Genomic DNA, 21,664 nt, shown 5'->3' with positions numbered 1-21,664 from the left:
CAGCCTACTCTCCATACGGCTCCCCATATATCATACGGACTGCAGATACCATGTGCAATGGAAGAGAGAGGGATTCATACACTCCGACTCACTACACAGAAGCAGGACCCCTTCTTGTGATGGGGGGTACCCCTAGCCTCTCTAGGGGGCTGCAAGCTCTCAGTACCCAGGTATGAACTGGAAATGACCAACGCAACCCTGAGAAGTTCTAAACCTGCCAAGGATTTTACCCCACTACTGTGGTTCCACGCAAGCCAGCCATTTTTACTCATGGGCGTTCCCTGAACCGTTTTGGAACAAATCTTTACAACATAACCTGTACAAAAAAAAAAACGGTAGATGTACGTAGCGACATGTGTATTGTAAGAGGGGCATTGCGATCATTCCGAGGATCAATTCGATGGCGGAGAAGAATGGGGGATGATGCCTTTGCTTGAACAACTTGTATTTCACTACCAGCTTGTGTTTGACTTTATTTTTCATGGAAGAGAAGAGGAAAATAAAATACAATATTTATGGGATTTTCAATTCGACATTATTGCGGGTGTATACGAATATCATATGGAATATTATATAGACCTTTTCTTAGTTAACTAGACTTTAAAAGTTTGTGTTGGCCATGAGCAAGTATCAGCACAGAGCAGAGAAAGCTTCCACCGGGGGTCTGACGTTAGTAGAGAAAGTCTCCACTGGGGTCTGACGTCAGTAGAGAGAGCCTCCACCGGAATCTGATAGTAGAGAGCCTCCACTGGGGGTCTGACATTAGTAGAGAAAGCTTCCACCAGGGGTCTGACATTAGTAGAGAGAGCTTCCACCAGGGGTCTGACATTAGTAGAGAAAGCTTCCACCAGGGGTCTGACAGTAGAGAAAGCCTCCACCGGGGTCTGACATTTGTAGAGAAAGCTTGCACCAGGGGTCTGACATTAGTAGAGAAAGCTTCCACCAGGGGTCTGACGTTAGTAGAGAGAGCCTCAACCAGGGGTCTGACGTTAGTAGAGAAAGCCTCAACCAGGGGTCTGACATTAGTAGAGAGAGCCTCCACTGGGGTCTGACATTAGTAGAGAAAGCCTCCACTGGGGTCTGACATTAGTAGAGAAAGCCTCTACTGGGGTCTGACATTAGTAGAGAAAGCTTCCACCAGGGGTCTGACAGTAGAGAAAGCCTCCACCGGGGTCTGACATTTGTAGAGAAAGCTTCCACCAGGGGTCTGACGTTAGTAGAGAGAGCCTCAACCAGGGGTCTGACGTTAGTAGAGAAAGCCTCAACCAGGGGTCTGACATTAGTAGAGAGAGCCTCCACTGGGGTCTGACATTAGTAGAGAAAGCCTCCACCGGGGGTCAGACGTCAGTATATTTCAGAATTTACCCTTACAATTTACTAGTAAATACTGAGATTAATTAAGAATTCCTATAAAACCCTTGTGGGGAGAGAGAGCAAACGAGGGACAAAACCAGTATGAACAATATCATTGGATTAAGTAATATCATTGGCTTATCCTCGGCCATCCTGTTCCTGGACCCCTTGCTAGTTTCCGCTAACTTTCTGGACATGTGACGGCTTCAGCCAATCACTGGCCCCAATGCAGCATTGCAAGAGCTGTTGATTGGCTGCAGCATTTACATATCCCTCCAGACTGTGCAGGAGGACCCAGGACACGTCAGATCAGAAATGGCAGAAGATTGGTAAGAATATTTTTAGATATTTCAATAGCCCCAAATCAATTCATGTCTGAGCAATGTCTCAAATCATATGTTTTGATGCCAATATTTTATTCGTTTTATTCTAGATAGCTTAGACTTGGTGTGTTGTGGGTCCCAGTGGTGGGAATCTCAGCAGCTATTCATTTATCACTAATCCTTTGCATAGGATCTTGTAGGTTACCTCCTTTCAGTGGCTAAAAAATGCACAAAACTTTACTACTTCTGATTTTTAAGTTAAAAGGTTAGTCCCAAGGTAGTAAATTTTCCCATATCCAGGGGCGGATACAGACAGATGGCGGCTCCTGTGCAAGAACAGAATATGGGTCCTTTGCAATTCAGTGTGACAGAAGCTGCATTGGAAGGAGAAGTGGGCCCCATTACCTCTTGGGCTCCTCTGCAACTGCACAGGCTGAACCAATGGCATGTCCTCTCTTGCCCCTATCCATAGGATAGGGGGTATCTTACAGGATCACTGGGGATCTGCTTGAGCATTACAATCCAGAGCCTCAAGACTGCACTCCAGAGCCTCAAGACTGCACTCCAGAGCCTCAAGAGTGCACTCCAGAACCTCAAGAGTGCACTCCAGATCCTCAAGAGTGCACTCCAGATCCTCAAGAGTGCACTCCAGATCCTCAAGAGTGCACTCCAGATCCTCAAGAGTGCATTCCGGAGCCTCAAGAGTACATTCCAGAACCTCAAGAGTGTACACCAGAACCTCAAGACTGCACTCCAAAACCTCAATAATAGAGCTTTGCAGGGTGCCATCTTGATTGGCGTGAAAATTGACAAGCTCAACATCTGCTCTAATCATTGTATAGGGGACTGCTGGAGAAAGCAGAGCACATCTTAATATTTAAGTCAGTTCCATAGATAATGACTGTAGTGGAGGTGGATCATGTACTTCTCCACTCCATGCAAGATGTGACTCTACAGATCCCAGATACTGGTTCCAGATCCTCCTTTTCCATATCACTGGGGTCCCTGTGGTTGGACATGCAATAATCAGTAACTTATCCCCCATCCCACAGTTAGTGAATAATTTCCTACCTTGGGAATAACCCTGTAATTGATAGACATGTGGAGGTGCAGTGGCGCTCCAATAGCCTAGAGTTGCCCTCTAAGGGCTCCATATGTTTTGGAGATCATACCAAGCTGTGATATGGTGATGTGCCGGGGGCTTGGAGACTGCTATGCATTTCAATTCACCCAATTTGACTTATGTAAAATTCATGTGATTTTCTTCTTCTGTTGCACTTAATGCACATAATTAAGTTTGTGATTTCAGCTTCCAGAGAAATGTCTTGCAGACACAGTCACCATCTGGCCTGTATCAAACTGTGAAAGGAGCAAAAAAAAAAAAAAGAAAAATGTTATAATAAAGGGGTATTTGGTGTAATTTGCCAGGTTCCCATAACTTAGAGGTAGACAATATTTTAAAATATATTGATAAAAATATGAATAAATGACTTTTAATTGTATTGATTTTCAGAGATTATTTACTATAAGAATACATGAATAAATACATTTTAAATTCACATTCCTATATAGTCTTATTCAGTTTACGCTAATTGGAAACAAGCCGATGAATTAGTATTATCTGCTTGTTCTATTTACAGTCATATGTTAAAGTTTGGTCACCCCAATTAATGTTAACCTTTTTTCTTTATAACAATTTTGTTTTTTGCAACAGCTATTTCAGTTTCATATATTTAATAACTGATGGACTCAGTTATATTTCTGGATTCAAATGAGGTTTATTGTACTAACAGAAAATGTGCAATCTGCATTTAAACAAAATTTGACCGGTGCAAAAGTATGGGCACCTCAACATAAAAGTGACATTAATATTTCGTAGATCCTCCTTTTGCAAAAGACAGCCTCTAGTAGCTTCCTGTAGCTATTAATGAGTTCCTGGATCCTGGATGAAGGTATTTGTGACCATTCCTGTTTACAAAACAATTCCAGTTCAGTTAAGTTTGATGGTCGCCGAGCATGGACAGCCCGCTTCAAATCATCCCACAGATGTTCAATGATATTCAGGTCTGGGGACTGGGATGGCCATTCCAGAACATTGTAATTGTTCCTCTGCATGAATGCCTGAGTAGATTTGGAGCGGTGTTTTGGATCATTGTCTTGCTGAAATATCCATCCCCTGCGTAACTTCAACTTCGTCACTGATTCTTGCACATTATTGTCAAGAATCTGCTGATACTGAGTTGAATCCATGCGACCCTCAACTTTAACAAGATTCCCGGTGCCGGCATTGGCCACACAGCCCCAAAGCATGATGGAACCTCCACCAAATTTTACTGTGGGTAGCAAGTGTTTTTTAGCCTCCATGCATAACGCCTTTTTGTATGACCAAACAACTCAATCTTTGTTTCATCAGTCCACAGGACCTTCTTCCAAAATGTGACTGGCTTGTCCAAATGTGCTTTTGCATACCTCAGGCGACTCTGTTTGTGGCGTGCTTGCAGAAACGGCTTCTTTCGCATCACTCTCCCATACAGCTTCTCCTTGTGCAAAGTGCGCTGTATTGTTGACCGATGCACAGTGACACCATCTGCAGCAAGATGATGCTGCAGCTCTTTGGAGGTGGTCTGTGGATTGTCCTTGACTGTTCCCACCATTCTTCTTCTCTGTATTTCTGATATTTTTCTTGGCCTGCCACTTCTGGGCTTAACAAGAACTGTACCTGTGTTCTTCCATTTCCTTACTATGTTCCTCACAGTGGAAACTGACAGGTTAAATCTCTGAGACAACTTTTTGTATCCTTCCCCTGAAAAGCTATGTTGAATAATCTTTGTTTTCAGATCATTTGAGAGTTGTTTTGAGGAGCCCATGATGCCACTCTTCATAGGAGAATCAAATAGGAGACCTACTTGCAAGTGGCCACCTTAAATACTGTACCTTTTCTCATGATTTGATACACCTGGCTATGAAGTTCAAAGCTCAATGAGGTTACAAAACCAATTTAGTGCTTCAGGAAGTCAGTAAAAAGTAGTTAGGAGTGTTCAAATCAAGAAAATGATAAGGGTGCCCATACTTTTGCACCGGTCAAATTTTGTTTAAATGCAGATTGCATATTTTCTGTTAGTACAATAAACCTCATTTGAATCCAGAAATATAACCGAGTCCATCAGTTATTAGATATATGAAACTGAAATAGCTGTTGCAAAAACCAAAATTGTTATAAAGAAAAAAGGTTAACATTAATAGGGGTGCCCAAACTTTAACATATGACTGTATCTTTTGCTCTACTCTATTTGAGTACATATACATAAAAGGAGTTAATGAGGTTTATGACGAGGGAATTTTTTCAATGAGTTCTTCATGAGGCTGCGTTGCTAAATATTTATCACAATGTTACATAATTTTGACTCCTCATTGGATATGAAAGTTCTGTCTAGAATGGTGTTTTCAATGTCACATCTCTTTCCCCTCTGGATTCTCACCTTTTTTCAATTTCTTTAAAAAAAAAAGTCACCACGACTACTGTCCCACCCACTTTTTAAGTGTCAGGAGTGGTGTCAAAATGTAAAAAGTCCTTTTTTTCACACAAAAACTCTGAGCGTAAAAGTCTTGGTAAACTAAGCATCCCCCAGTAACTCTTTTTTTTTCTTTACAAATGAAAAGATGATTTTTCTGGAACTCTAAAGCCCCTTAAGGCCGGTTTCACACGTCAGTGGCTCCGGTACGTGTAGAACCAGCCTTGATGAAGCTGACAGATGAGGGCTGCAGCCCCCAGCTGTAGGTTTCATCTGGTTGGTTCACAAACTGAGGGGGACCCTACGTCGGGTTTTCATTCATTCTTCTCTCCTGCTCGCTGTTGCCGGCAGAGCAGGAGAGCAGAATGACAGCCGCATTCAGCACCAGCCGCCAGAATCAGCGCTTACTGTAGCGCTACTTCCCGGTGGTCGTCTGTGTGGTCCTGATGCGGCACACGGTTGCCACACGCGTGCCACATGGAGGTACCACGTATCCACAAGGACACCTCCTAATTATCTGGACGTGTGAGTCCGGCCTAAAGTAGCTAGCCAGTGTGCCGTTATTGGATATATTTTCTCAACAACACCTTGCAGACCAGTAAGTGACACATCTATAGGTACATCATTCTGCTCTCAGATTACATAACACAAACCTGCTGACATAGTCTCTCTAATCTGGGCTCAAAGATCATATTCTGTTACTTTGTGCCTCATGGGCTGGATAGACGTTCTATGCGTAGATGGGAAGCCGTGGGAGAGCAATGCAATTTTTTATAACTATTTCTTTGCCAAAATCACTACTTTTGTAATTTGCTTTATTACACAATTCTCTATACTTTTCCCTATCTACCTAATCCCTAAATGTGTTTCTTTTTACTGTACTTCTTGTGACATCACAGGAGGCTGGGGCTGCACTCGCGTCCGGCAGCATCAGTTGCCCCTCCTGTAACAGGACGCTACTGGGGGCAGCACTGCAGTTACTTACTAGTTTCTTGCATCGCTGCCCCCTCTGAAGACGCCCTGGAACCTGGGTGATGGACTCTGTGGCAGATGTGAGTGCAACGCTGGCATTCTGTTTTTGCCGCCGCCGTAGCTTCTAACTGAAACAATACGTCAGGGGATGGAGCTAGATGCAGTAAGTGACACCAGCACCACCCCACTGCATCTAGCACCATCCTTAATTGAATCGCCATCAGGGATTAGCAATGGTGTCACTCACTGCTTCTATCTCTGACCCCTAACAATGTCTTTCACAGTTTGAAGCCACCGTGGTGGCTGAGATAGAAGCAAAGTTCTGGAGCTGCACTCACATCTCACCCAAAGTCCATCACTTCGGATTCAGAACATCTTCAGAGGGGGCAGCGATGCAAGAAACTTGTAAGTAGCATTGAGGGAACAGCAGAGTCCTGCAGTGTGCAGGGAGAGGTTCCGGCGCCTGCGCACTGCAGTATTCTGCTCTGCCCAATCTTCCTTTTCATAACCTGTAGATTTGTAGACCGGATAGACAGGTGGTCTGTCCCAAGGGGGCTGTTGGTCACAAGGGATTTAATGAGCTCCAGTCTGACGGAGCCGCGTCCATACATGATTTGCCCTTCTTCTAGCTTATAGATCAGCACACAGAGCATATGTGGCGCCCCTGAGGGTTCAGTCGCCACAGAGGTACTGCACCTCCTCCTGAGGTGTGGTACCCCACCATCTAGGTAAGGTGGAGACACCTAACCACGCTCCAACACCTGCACCCCACACAACATAGTAGTGTAGCAAAGCACCCTTTGGTGGCTCCTTGCTTGGAACACAAAGCGTGCTGGGAGGCGGGTGGAGTTTAGTTTGGCACCAAAAGAGAGGGAAGAGTGTGGGATTGAGTGAGTTTGTCACAGGAGGCTGACGAGGTCAGTCTGTGAAAGGAGATCCCTTGAGTCGGATTGATGAAGGAAGTGCTGCAGCCGACCTCAGTGACCTGGGTCCGCTGGCACAGGAAAGGAACATTGATAGAAAAGGATTAGTACGGAACGTTAGAAGAAGAAGAGAACTAAGGATTAGGGTTAGAGGAGAACCCTTCCCGAGTTCTAAGCGCAAGGCCGGGGTCTGGTCCCCGAGGTTGTACGGATACTAATGGTCCTGCAGCAGACACCGGAGGAATAGAAGTTGTCACCACTTTATTCCCACACAAGACTTGGGGGCACAACAGCAACTGGATAGTGAGGCTAATTTCACACTTGCTTTTTTTTGCAGCGCGTTTTTCCCGCAAAAAAACGCATTGAAAAATCGCATACAACTGCTGCGTTTTTTTCAAGCATTTTTATGAGCATGCATGAAAAAAACGCAGCGTTTTTATGCGTTTGTATGCGTTTTTAGTGCGTTTTTACCGCGTATGCGTTTTTTTCCAACATTAGGTTGCCCCTCACACTAACCCAAACCATGACTTTACTAACCCTAACCCTGACCCTAACCCTAACCCTGACACTTAACCAAACCATACTTAACCCTAACCCAAACCCTAAACCCTAACTAACCCTGACCCTAACCCTGACCCTAACCCTTAACCAAACCATACTTAACCCTAACCCAAAACCCTAACTAACCCTGACCCTAACCCTAACCCTGACCCTAACCCTGACCCTAACCCTGACCCTAACCCTTAACCAAACCATACTTAACCCTAACCCAAACCCTAAACCCTAACTAACCCTAACCCTGACCCTAACCCTTAACCAAACCATACTTAACCCTAACCCAAACCCTAAACCCTAACTAACCCTAACCCTGACCCTAACCCTGACCCTAAACCCCCTTAACTAACCCTAACTCTAACCCAAACCCCTAAATTCCATGGTTAACAAAAAAAACGCATGTGCAAAAAAACGCATACATAAGCATGCCAATGCGCACATATGCGCACCCATAGACTTATAATGGGTGTCTTGCTGTAAAAAAACGCATTGCGCGCATGCGTTTTTTTGAGGCAAGTCGGACGCCCAAAAAATGCAACAGGATGCATTTTGTGCACCCGAGCGCATACCGCAAAAAAACGCATGCACGCAAAAACGCATACAAACGCGTGTGTATGCGCACATAAGCGCATCCCATGCAAAGTATAGGAAAAAAAATCGCATGCGTTTTTTAGCGCTAAAATCCCGCAAAAAAAAACGCAAGTGTGAAACCAGCCTGAGCCGGGACTTAGTAGCAAGGAGTCCCCGAAGCAGGCTACAGCTGTCTGCCTTACAAGTAGAGTTCATAGGAACATCTGACAGGAGGAACTCCAGTGTAACTCAGTACTAGGAGTACTTCACTAAAGGCGCTAATAGGGAGACGTTCAGAAAAGGCACATATGTTGGCGGAGTGTTGGAAAGGAGTACTTCATTTTGGCTGAGCTCCTGACCCGGAGGACACGGCACAGGTGTGGGCTCTTGTGCCACAACAGACTGTGAGTAAAGCTTTGGAACTACATGCCCTGGTGTCCTCCACTAATTCCTGCGTCAAGCTGCCCGGCACTGCTACATCCCCTGCGCCTGACACTACACCATCTACGTGTCACTTCACCTACTCTGCCCTGGGACTACAGCCCTGCCTGTGGAGGGCTATAACATCACTGCTGCACCACACCATCTGTCCCAGAGGATCTGTCTGCAGCGTTGGTTTAACATCTTCATTGCCGAACATTACAGGTGGCGTCACGACTCATTTAATCATCATAGGCACACTGAACATTTCCCCTTTTTACAATGGGCGCCCAGGGCCACGGGCCGGGTCCCAGCTGCTGTGACATCTCCCATAGAAGTTCATCGGGCCCGGTACCGAGTACCCCACAGCCCTGGGAGGGCGACCACATGTCAGTCCAGACAACTTCTGCAATCCCTATGAAACTAATGGAATACAATCCATTCTCTGATCTATCTTCTGCATGAACTTCAGTATAGACCTCTGATTTCTGAACCTGATACATAAAGGATAAAGCCATCTTGGAGCCAGGAGACCTATTGACGTTAGCAGTCATAGTGACACGAGTGACATCCTAATTGTCAATCCATTGATCAGCGAGCAACCTGAGAAGAACATTGGAACGTTTTTTACTGCGGCACTTAAAATACTTCACTCAGTGGTTTGTGGTTAGCTCATGCGAATGATTTCCAGCCAGGGTTTCCTAAATCTGAAGTCCCTCGGAGGACAGCGGCGGGAAGAGCTGACACTTTTACAGAAATGGCAGAAAACCCAGCCTGGTCACTTCTTGGGGGGAAGGAATCGTCGTAGTTTCCTCCAGAAGTGAGAAAGTATTACTGGGAGCACAACGTTGGAAATAACGAAATAACGTGATATTATTGCACATTTGTAAGTTACAGTGATTTTTCTAGGACTATAATATCCATGCCTTTCCTTTGGATAGATGATCAATATCAATTCCCGGGATCACAGCTGATCATCTGATTGACCTTCTTTGTTTTCCAAGTACAGCGCCATGCATTTTCAAGTGGCTATGCCCGGTATTGCAGCTCTGTCCTATTGTCTGTGCCTGGTAAGGAAGGGCATAGCACAATGGCTGAAGTGCCTCATTCTTTTTATTCAGAATGGCAGAAGTCCTGGGCGTCAGACGCCACCTATCAAATACTGATATCACAGCCGGCCATCAATATTATATTCCTGGAAATTCACTTTAAATACAAGATGACAAGCTCCATACACTGGATCCCCATGAAATCTGCTAACAGCTGATCAGCGGGGGGTGCCGAGTATCGGACCCTCACCAATCTGACATTCATGGACCGTCCTAAGGAAAGGACATCAATATTGTATTCCTTGACAGACTATTAAAATATTAGAAGTGAAATGTTGTAAATGGTGTGCTCTGAAAACTCATGATGAGAGTTCGCAGTGTATGAGCCTGATTCCTAGGTTGTTGGTAATGATACAGAGGTTTTTCACATTTTCTTTAAAATAATGTCAAATACATAAAACGATTCATCTCCTTTCTAGTATGTTGCCGCTTGTTTTATTCAAACTTTTGCTGCTGAATAATTTCCTATTATATCTCAAAAAATATGACAACAACCTTTTTTTCTTTTACTGATAAACTCCAAATTGCCTGTATACAGTAGACAGATTTAAAACTTGGCATGCTTACTACCTAAAGCCACCACTAGAGGGAGCATATTGTGCTACTAGTGAGGTCAATGTCTAACACTATACAGCAGGCTCCCTCTTGTGGTGGTTGCAGGTAACAGCATGTTATCTTTAACATTTAAAAGTGTAGTCCTACAAACACCACTTAGAAGTTTAATCAGTGGGACTGTCCAACTGCTGGGACCCACACGGTTCCTGAGAACAGGGTTCTCAAAGTCATGTGTGAATGAACAGAGAATGAATGAGTGTTTGCTGTGCATGGGCACAGCAATGATAAGGGGGACAACCCCCCAAAAAACCTACAATACTACAACGTGAGTCTGGTGTTTTGTTTCTATTTGTATGTCCTATTTTTATTGTACCTTATTTGTTTCTGGTTACTCTTTAATCAAACAGAAGAAAATAAAATATAGCTCATCTGCTGACCTTTACAGGGGGTCCATCGAAATCATGGTACTCCATAGCAAAAGTCCAAATTTAGCTATGCTAACACACCACCAGGGGTCTCTTCATAGACCACCACGAGTCTCTTCATAGACCACCAGGGATTTGATCATAGACCACCAGGGATTTCTTCATAGACCACCAGGAGTCTCTTCATAGACCACCAGGGATGCAAAATGAGGTCAGATGGTGAAGAGATCCTATCGGTTGCTCCGAGTTATCTGGGTGCTGTAATACTTATCTGGAAACTTTCTAATACCATTTATTTGGACGATGTGCGACAACAGTGTATCATGGGTGGCTGCGGTACGGCTCATTTGTGCACCATATGGCAACCTACAGCAGGAAATATGGTCTTAGGGTGAAAACAACCAACACATGAAATAAATCCCAATCTTCAGTTTGTTTCTTTTATTTAGAATAATAAAATACATCTCTTACAGCCATTGTCATTATAGCAGGAGCCATTGTCTCAGGAATATAAAATTACATTCTGCCGTGGGCTATACAATAGGATGATGGAGGATGAAGGCTTTGTGCTCACACTGTCGCCTCTGTTAGAGATTTGGAGATACTCCACCTGCATAGAACATGTACCTCCAATGAGGGGCTAGTCCTCTCCTATGAGGGACTAGTCCTCTCCCATGAGGGACTAGTCCTCCCCCATGAGGGGCTAGTCAGTGGTCTGTATATAGCATGAGAAACTGCAGAACTTAAACTTTTCTCCATTCAGGCTAAAAAAAAAAAGTAAATGGAAAACCTTGGAGTTTTTTTTTTGTTTTACCTAAATTGACGTATTTTTGGCTAAGACTGTTGGCTGCAGAATGAGTAAACTGAGAATCTCCTGGAGAGCTTATCCTGATGGAAGATTTTCTAATTCTTATCTTCCTTCTTCTGAGCTCCTCTTGGGTAATTTATTATCATGAAGTTCAACTTAATTTTTTTTGGTGATCATAGATCAGCTGAGAAGAGAAGTAACAATAAACGTTATAAACTCTCCCACCAGAATGAGCTCACTGCCAGATCCTCAGTTAACTCATTCTGCAGCCAGGAATTTGATAGTGCAACGCAGAGACTACAGAAGTCAAACAGTACAAAATGTTTAAGGAAACCCAGATGCCAAAATTAATTTTAACCAAAAATATATACATTTAATCAGCAGAATAACATCCAGAGGTGTCCATGTGACATGTTTCTACTACACTAAGTGAAGGGATGGTGACTGATATATTGCTATATTTTCCAGGGATCACTGGGAAAGATGTGATCAGCGATCCTCCAATGATGCATTAATTAGTAGGGAATGGCAAATGCAGGAAACAGGAGGAGGGTAGGATCTAAACAGTTATTTTGGGGGGGATATTGTTTTGTCGGAGGGGTTATTTTTCTTTTTCTAGATCTTAGATGCTACCTTTGAGATTTTGATTATATATAACTAACGCTGTCCATTGTTCTTCAAGGCGCTGGTGGCTTTACAATCTTGTCAAATGTGTTTTGAGTTTCCAAAAATCACACTCCATTCTAATCAAGTTTTCCATCCCGACTACAGGGCGCTCACATCCTAAAATGAGCTCAGATGGAGGCGACTGTGACAAGATCTGTCCATCCGTACCTCCCACTGAAAAGCAATGGGTCCAGGACTAGCGCCAGCGCAATTTGCTTCATTATTTACATGTGCACATGCTCTGGTCCTGTTAGTGCTGGAGGCTATCACAGGCGCATTGTGTATTACTGGGAAGTGCCGCTGGGCAGATCACATCACACGCTCATCCGTCATCAGCTATTTAAAGGAATTGTCCACTTTCAGGAATGTGGACCTCAAACTCTGCAGAATAGCTGAAATAGCAGAGTCAGCAGGTACTCCCCTCCCTGGGTCCAGTGCCGACTCTCTGACGGTATTTTGGCTGCAGCGGTAACGATGCATCAACACCATGCGTCACTGCTGTAGCCAATCACTGACCTCATCGGCACACGCCGTTAACCCTGGCACTGCTGCCGAGCTCAGTGATTAGCTGCAGTGGTGATACATGAGGTCGCTGTATCCAAAACAAAGAGAACGGAGCAGCAACAGGGACCCGGGGAGGAGGAGGAGACCTACTGCGATTGCTACGAGTCTGGAGCCCACTTTCCTGAAAGTGGATAAACCTTTTAAGGACAGAAAATTTGCTGAAAAGAGAATGATAACTTTAGGAACTGTCAGAACACATTTCCAGAGCTCTTAATAAAGCTATATTAGTAAGCTGATGACATAGATGTTGATTTTCATCCCAGCAGCACTTCTTTATTACGCAGTTATTACCGAAATAGGACAAAAACTGTTATGAACAAAATTGGAAACTTCCGTCTTCACCACTGGCGCACATTGTGGCCGTCGTTGGAGAACATGATGAATTTGGCATTTGTGTATTTTCTGGTTTTCAAGGACCAGATCCAGGTGACACATGGAGTGAAAAATGAAATACATGGAGAAATAATGTATCAAAAAACAAACCCTGACATAGTGAAAATGGTTGGCTTTTAAGAATAAAAAAAAGAACATTTTTAGGCCCCGTGCAATATTTTCCGTCAGTTTTTGTAAGCTTTAAAACCAGGAGTGGAACAATCGGAGTAAAAGTATTATAGAGACATGTCTCCGCTTCCGTATTTATCACCCGCTCCTGGTTTTGGCTTACAAATACTGGACTTGTGAATGTGGCTTTAGGGTATGTTCACACATTGCATTTTTGCAGCATTTATCCACCACTCCTGGTTTTGGCTTACAGATACTGATGTGAAATACTGAACGTGTGAACATGACCTCAACACCTATGCGCATGAGTTCTATGTAACCCTACAAGACCTGGTAACGACCAGTATCGATCTCCATCCATCGCCCCATTGGAGGATGAATTAGGAAGACCTCGTGCACACTCCCAGGGGCGGACTAGGAGTTGGCAATGTCTCTGTGCCTGCTATCACCTATAATGCCCGTAGTAATAGAAAAATAACGTATGGAAATGCAGCATTTTTCCTTTACAATAGCACCTTCAATATGGTCACGATAATGCAGCTGCTTATTGACTCCGCCGGGGTAAAGAGCCGCCATGGGCAATCTGTGAGTATCCGGAGCTCCTGACCAGCACACGGAGAGGTGAAGATATGGAAAATCTAGTGCAATAGAGGCATCGTATTCACATAACAGCAGGTTGGTGACGGCGCACCATAAAATTCTGTTAAAATAAAGAGGTAAAAAAATAACCTTTGCCAAACACACCTCGTACTACCATCTAATACACCTCGAAAGTGGGACAGGAGGGTTATCAAAACAGAAGCACTCGGCACCATCCATAATGTACAGAATTTACAAATGTAAGGGGCAACTACTATAAGAAACTTTAGTCAGGAGGCTTTTCCCCCGCAGGCTCGGCAGCAGGCCTTCCGGTAATACCAATGCGAGCACAGTTTCACCTTTAACACCAGCGAGCAGTTCGCGGTCGCCTTATCTTCACAGTTTTCATCTGGATGGAAACAAGAAAGTCGATTAGGACGCAGAAGAAGTTTCATATTAGTGAACAGGACATTTCTAAAGACCCCCATATACTTTAGATGAAAATTGACGGAGCCAACCAATGTCACTGGGATCGGCCAACCAACCTGATGTGTATAGGGTCTTCTGACTCTCCCCCATCAGATGATGTTGGGGAAGAGAAGAATCAGGCAAATTCAATGTCAATGCCTGATCCATTAGTTTTCAGGAGACATAAGGTGCTCCTCTGTGCCCATTGGAAACGCATCGCACTGTCTGTCATCATCTTTATACCATATGCCTATGCGAAACGGATTAACTCTCGCCAGAGCCAAGCAATCAGACGAACTGCACTGGTTCCATAACTTCCATAGAAGTGAATTTGGATTAATGGGAATGGGAAACAGAGTAGCACATTGAGGTACTCAGCCGTTTTTCTAGGCTCACCTCCAGTGGTCAGAGCTGGACTTAGTTATTTCTGACTTAGCCATCAAAAAGTGAGACAGGGATAACTAAAGTACTCTCAGTCATTCTTATTAAGCAGTCCTAGGGATCTTCCCTATTAAAGCTCCCATACACATTAGACTAAAGTTATTTGAACTCGCCGATGTCGGTAGAGTCTGGCAGTGGCTCTCTCTCACAGTGAATACAGGAAGATTGGGTGGAACCGAGAGTTCCTCTATAATGGAGGAGTTGGGAGAGATGGCTGATGGCCGAACAACAGTCTACAATGTTATCCCCTACACTGTATACTGCCTCCAAACTCTAATTATCATTTATATGGTGCAAGAGCAAAATAGCAATATTCTTGTAATGTCACAAGACCTTTTAGGATACAACAGACAAATCCCAATGAACATTTTCTTTTAGAGCGTGCATTATTCCAGCCCTACACCTTGAACTAGGTTCCGTATGGTGTAAGGAAAACTATAACATCAGTGGATTTAGGATTCTGACACTGTCTCCCCTGCTGCCATTGCCCATGGTGGCTTACAATTCACCCATTCCCCAAGACCCACAAACAGACCTGGTGGGGGAGTCGGCATACTCCTGTCCCCACAATGCACTTTCCAGGTCATCTCCCCAGTTCCATCACTCTCATTCCCTTCTTTTGAGGTCCACACCATCAGGCTCTTCCGTCCCCTCTCCCTCAGAGTAGCAGTCATATACCAGCCCCCAGGCTCACCCACCCACTTCCTTGACCACTTCTCAGTCTGGCTGCCGCACTTCATGTCCTCAGAACTACCAACCCTTATCCTGGGAGACTTCAACATCCCCATTAACAGCCCCACTTCAACATCTGCATCCCAGCTTCTATCACTAACCACTTCTCTCGGCCTCTCACAGCTCTCAACCTCTGAGACACACAAAGACGGTAATACCCTTGACCAGGCTTTGTCCGCCTCTGTTCAATCTCCTACCTAAATAAATCACCACTTCCCCTCTCTGACCACAACATTCTCTCCTTCACGCTCATAAATCCTCGCCCACTCCAGCATAGTCCTACCTATCAGACATTCAGAAATCTACAAGCCATTAACCCTCATACATTTTCAGACTCCCTACAATCATTCCTGTATCCAATCTGCTCTTTTTCATGTCCTGATCTGGCTGTTCATTACGACACTCTCAGAAGCACACTTGACCAAGTAGTGCCCGTCACCCTCAGAACCTCCAAACACAGAGTAATACAGCCCTTGCTCACATCGCAAACTCGACTTCTCCAGCGATGCTCTAGGAGTGCTGAACACTTATGGAGAAAAACTCGCACACCTGAAGACTTCATCCACTTAAATTTATGTTAAGAACCTATAACTCTGCCCTTCACCTCACCAAACAGACCTACTTCACCACCCTGTTCGCCTCACTAGCCAAAACCCCAAGAAACTTTTTGACACCTTTCACTCACTCCTCAGGCCAAAAGCACAAGCCCTTATCACAGACATTTGTGCGGATGACCTGGCCTCCCACTTTATAGAGAAAAGAGATAATATCCGTCAGGAAATCCGCTCCCAACCACCAAGTGCTGTGACTCCCATCCCTCCCTGCATTTCCCCTGGCTCACTTTCCACATTTGATCCCATCACAGAAGAAGTCTCCAGACTCCTCTCTTCTTCTTGTCTGACTACATGCACTACCGACCCCATTCCCTCACATCTCCTCCAGTCTCTCTCTCCAGTCGTCACAACTCACATAACTACAATCTTTAATCTCTCCCTCTCCTCGGACATTTTCCCATCCTCCTTCAAACACTCTGTCGTTACTCCATTACTAAAGAAACCTGCTCTCGACCCATCCTGCACAAACAACTACACACCAGTCTCCAATCTCCCCTTCATCTCTAAACTTTTGGAGCGCCTAGTCTACTCCCGCCTTACCCGTTACCTCTCCACTCACTCCCTCATAGACCCTTCACAGTCCGGCTTCTGCCCCCTACATTCAACTGAAACTGCGCTCATCAAAGTTACCTATGACCTTCTGACAGCAAAATGTAACTGTGACCACTCTCTGCTCATTCTTCTCGACCTTTCTGCAGCTTTCGACACTGTTGACTACCATCTCCTACTCTCTAGGCTCCAGTCACTAGGCATCAAGGACACTGCACTCTCCTGGTTCTCTTCCTATCTTTCTGACCGCTCCTTCAGTGTTTTGTTCGCTGGCTCCACGTCATCTCCTCTTCCTCTCGCTGTCGGGGTACCTCACTGCTCAGTCCTTGGCCCACTTCTCTTCTCTCTCTACATGGCCCCACTTGGACAGACCATCAGCAGATTTGGCTTTCAGTACCATCTTTATGCTGATGACACACAACTATACACGTCATCCCCCGACCTTACCCCCATGGTACTACAGAACGCCAGTGACATCATGTCCACAGTCTCCAACATGATGTCCACTCTCTATCTGAAACCTAACCTCTCAAAAACTGAACTTCTTCTGCTCCCGCTGTCTACTATCCTCCCTAAATCTGACATTTCCCTCTCCGTGGGTGACACCATTATAACACCCCGGGAGCAGGCACGCTGTCTGGGTGTTATATTTGACACCAATCTCTCCTTCACATCCCATATACAATCTCTTGCCCGCTCTTGCCGCTTACACCTAAAAAACATCTCTATAATCCGCCCTTTTCTCACCATGGAAACAGCAAAAACCCTCACTGTCGCCTTGATCCACTCCCGCCTGGACTACTGTAATGCTCTATTAATTGGCCTCCCCATTACTCGACTTTTCCCTCTCCTGTCCATACTTAATGCAGCAGCCAGGGTCATCCATCTGGCTAACCGGTACTCGGACGCGTCCGCTCTTCGCCAATCGTTACACTGGCTGCCCATTCATTATAAGATCCAATTCAAAGTAATTGATCTCACCCACAAAGCTCTCCACAGTACGGCACCCCCTTACACCTCCTCCCTCATTTCTGTCTATCGGCCTAACCGACCGCTGCGCTCTGCAAACGACTTTCGACTAACCTCTGCACTAATCCGCACTTCCCACTCCCGACTCCAAGACTTCTCCCGCGCTGCTCCAATCCTCTGGAATGCTCTACCCCAAGAAATCACTACTATCCACAATTTGCACAGTTTTAGCCGCTCCCTCAAAACACATTTGTTCAGAGCAGCCTATCACGTTCACTGATCAAAGTCATTTTATGTGTAAGTGTGCATGTGTAGCCCATTCACTATCCCCATCTATCTCTCACTCCTTCAAGATGGCTGGACCATCATTGTAAATACATCATTGTAAATACACACCTGTACTTTGTATCTCCCCCACCTCATTATAGATTGTAAGTGCTCACGAGCAGGGTCGTCTTATTTTGCTTTAATGTATTGTTAACATTATTACTTATGACTTGTGTTTTGAAACTGTTAAACTGTAAAGCGCTGCGGAATATGTTGGCGCTATATAAATAAAGATTATTATTATTAAAATATCAAGTCAGGTCTGGAGCCACATGACTGTCTGTACACAAAGGATATAACCTCTGCCTACTCTTAAGCTGGAGTCACACATAGCGACTTACCAGCGATCCCGACAATGATATCATCGTGTCAGGATCGCTGGTAAGTCGCTATGTGATCGCTGGTGAGCTGTCAAACAGACAGCTTCACCAGCGATTAGCACAGCGACGCCGAGCGCCCGGCATCGCTGTGTTCGTTAGCGCTGATGAAATATTCATGTCAAAAATAGAATTAAAATAAAAAATATTGTTATTCTCACCTTCCGACGTCCCGCGCAGCATTCCCGCCTCTCTCCATGCTCCAGTAATCCTTTGCGAGAATTACCGCGATGACGTCCGTTCTCGCGGGATCGCGAAGTCTCGCGGTCATACTTGCAAAGGATTACAGGGACCGGAGCGTGGAGAGAGGCGGGAATGCTGCGCGGGACGTCGGAAGGTGAGAATAAAATAATATTTTTCATTTTTTTTTAATTATTTTACAGCTGATCGCTGGTCTCCCGCCTGTCACACGCAGCAATGCGTGCTGGCCAGCGGGAGATCAGCGACGAAAGAAATGTCCAGAGGTTTCTTGCAGCGATCAGCGATACCGGCAGGGGGCCCGTCGCTGATCGCTGTCACACACAGCGATCTCGCTGGTGAGATCGCTGTTGTGTCACAAAAGTTGTGACTCAGCAGCGATCTCGCTAGCGAGATTGCTATGTGTGACGGGGCCCTTACTACTTAGAACCATAGGGGGTCTCCTGGGAGACTACTGAGAGGTGTGAATCGTGACACCTAGGTCAAGCTTCAAAGCATGGGCAGATGGTGATTGTAGCCAGGCTGGATATTCCCTAGTTACTATGTTGAGGGGGGTGGTTGGAGACACATACTATTTAAAATGCAAGGTGCTCGCTCCTAAATTAGCCCAGGGTTCAGTCACAGACCAGCAATTGTAATATTACAATCTAGGCCATCCTGGAAACATGAGCCCAGGACCAGCCACATTAAAGATAGATGACACAATAGGAAGGTGTTCACATGTGAGGACCTGCCTATGCTGGTTGTGATCCATAATTCATTTCTCCTTCCCTGAAGGGAACAGAAGATAACGGTATACTGAAACGTTTAGGTATTTCTGTTGTTTCTCCCTTTTTATTTTACAACTGTATTTGCATATTTGTGTGTCATTTTAATTTTACCTTTTAATATCTTTTCTTGCAAGTACTGTATTTTTTATATTAAAGTTTAAATCTTTAATGAGTTTGCTCCTTGTATGCGCTAAAGCATCCATAGCCTTTCACAGAGTGTGTGGCCCTTTTTAACTGTCTGACAGTAGCATACACAGTTGTGCTCAAAAGTTTATATACCCCGGCCAAATTTTTGCTTTCTTGGCCTTTTTTCAAGGAATATGAATGATAACACTAAAACTTTTTCTCCACTCATGGTTAGTGGTTGGGTGAAGCCATTTATTGTCAAACTACTGTGTTTTCTCTTTTTAAATTATAATGACAATCAAAACATCCAAATGACCCTGATAAAAAGTTCTCATACCCTATTTCTTAATATCGTGTATTGCCCCCCTCTAACGTCAATGACAGCTTGAAGTCTTTTGTGGTAGTTGTGGATGAGGTTCTTTATTTGCCACTACCAATTATTTTTACTCATTTTGCAAAAAAAAAAAAAACATGATGATGATTCCTAGTATCTCTCATTAGTGTGATCCCCACCAAAAAAAGTACTGCAGTCATTCATAGGCTGTGCCTATCACTGTTGATTGTAAAGGTCTTTCCTGCCGTAGCAGACAAGGCCCGCAAACAAGTGACGCCCCTTCTGGCAAAACAACAAAGTGGCCTTTCATCACTCTAGTGATTGGTGGAAGGTCCGGTTGACCGACCAGCATCAAACACATCCTAACTCCTGATAACAGTGGAAAGCAGATCGTTTTTATAAGAACTGCTTTACAATTATGAAAAAGTGATGGCGCAAACACAGTAGCCAATACGAGCTGGAGCTAGCCACCTTATTCACTGAACAATGACGGCCAAGGCTAAAAGGTTGTGATTTAGTGGTAGCACGGATTGTGATTTTACATTTCAACCTTGGAATTATTTATTTAGACAATTTAATTTTCCATATTTGGTTGCCACTTACTCCACCCAAAAATATTGTCCAGGTTCTGTGTGATTTATAAATGCCATCTTTGTGCGATCTCTTTACCAAAATTTGCACAAAACTGTTATAAAAAAAAAAAATCAATCAGACTCTTACTCACCTTCCCCAGGTCTAGTGTTGAGTCTGACGTTACGTAGACAGTGCAGCTGTCAATCAATGAGCTCAGCTCTGAGCCCGACATTACGTGTACATGGGCAGAACCACTAATCTTACTGATGGACTGCGGCACTGTCAACATCAGCGCTGCAGCCAGTACTGGACACTGGGAGCAGCGGCAGAGACTCAGCACTGGACCAGGGGACAGTGAGTAAAGCACGCTTTGTTATATCTATAACAAACTGCACCCGGGAACCAAGATTCCCTGAAAGAGGAAAACTCTTTTAAATAAAACAGGAAGCAACGTGGTTGCGCAGGGTAGTGTTTTATAACACAAAAATACTATCATTAACGGATGACGGTAAAAATTTTTACTTTCAAAGTGTAAGCCAGATGGCAACTATAAATAAGTGCCAACCTACAACACAGTAAAAAAAACAAAACCTTTAGGGTGTAGTTTGAGGAAAAGATTCCCTTTGTCACTCATTCATCACCCTACACAAATTGCTTCTATAGAAAATTAAGGGGGTCTCACAAAAGCACCATACAGCTGTACTCAGAGTGCTTATGGGGGCATAACATGGATGGTATAAAATTTGAGCCAGGTATGAGGCGGTGCGCTATATAATATAGTATAACATAGTCAGTCTGCATTATTTGCCTTTAGTAGCTATTTAATAACAGACTTAGAATTGATATTAAAGACGGAACATTCAATGCGACTTTGAGTGTTTGGGAAAGTCCTGAGCCTCTGATAGGTTACAATGTGATGGCGAATGCTGGCAGCTTTCAGGAGGATGATTATAGGCTGACTACAGGGAAGATCAGACATTGGGGGCGATGTTCCAAGTCAGGATTATGCAGAGGGACATCACGTACTCAGCTTTGGCTGGTGGTCCATCCACTTATGGTTTAGTACATATTAACAAGACTGCTTTGGCAGGCAGACATGGCAGCTATGGGCACTGGAAAGAGTAACCATCACTATAATTTATGAAAAAGTTTTTATTGTGTGTGACTGTGTGATAAAGAATACGTACTGCAGTCCTATGTTATAATAGCCCCAAATCTTACAGACATCCAAACTGCTGCCTACAGCACTACTGTACTTTATGCCCCCCATCCGCACACATTATACTGAAGACACCCAGAACACTGCTTATCTCCGACAATCAGAAAACAACATACTTATCTTCTGACTGCC

At 44.4% G+C, this 21,664-nt stretch overlaps 1 protein-coding gene across 1 annotated transcript in view; it reads right to left on the bottom strand.

Annotated features, from left to right (window-relative positions):
• Positions 1–11,143: 11,143 nt before the first annotated feature.
• Positions 11,144–21,664, bottom strand: part of LOC141085795 (ADAMTS-like protein 2) — a 90,971-nt gene continuing 80,450 nt past the window's right edge. The window contains exon 16 of the mRNA XM_073571363.1: positions 11,144–14,244. Coding sequence (XP_073427464.1) covers positions 14,126–14,244 — 119 coding nt within the window. The 3' untranslated portion in view covers positions 11,144–14,125. The remainder of the gene's footprint in view (positions 14,245–21,664) is intronic.

The sequence above is a fragment of the Dendrobates tinctorius genome, unplaced genomic scaffold, assembly GCF_039654945.1.
Source record: "Dendrobates tinctorius isolate UK_male_01 unplaced genomic scaffold, ASM3965494v1 ptg000029l, whole genome shotgun sequence".
Classification (NCBI taxonomy): Eukaryota; Metazoa; Chordata; class Amphibia; order Anura; family Dendrobatidae; genus Dendrobates; species Dendrobates tinctorius.
The sequence above is the reverse complement of the archived record's forward strand: the minus strand, read 5'-3'. Positions and strand labels throughout refer to the sequence as shown.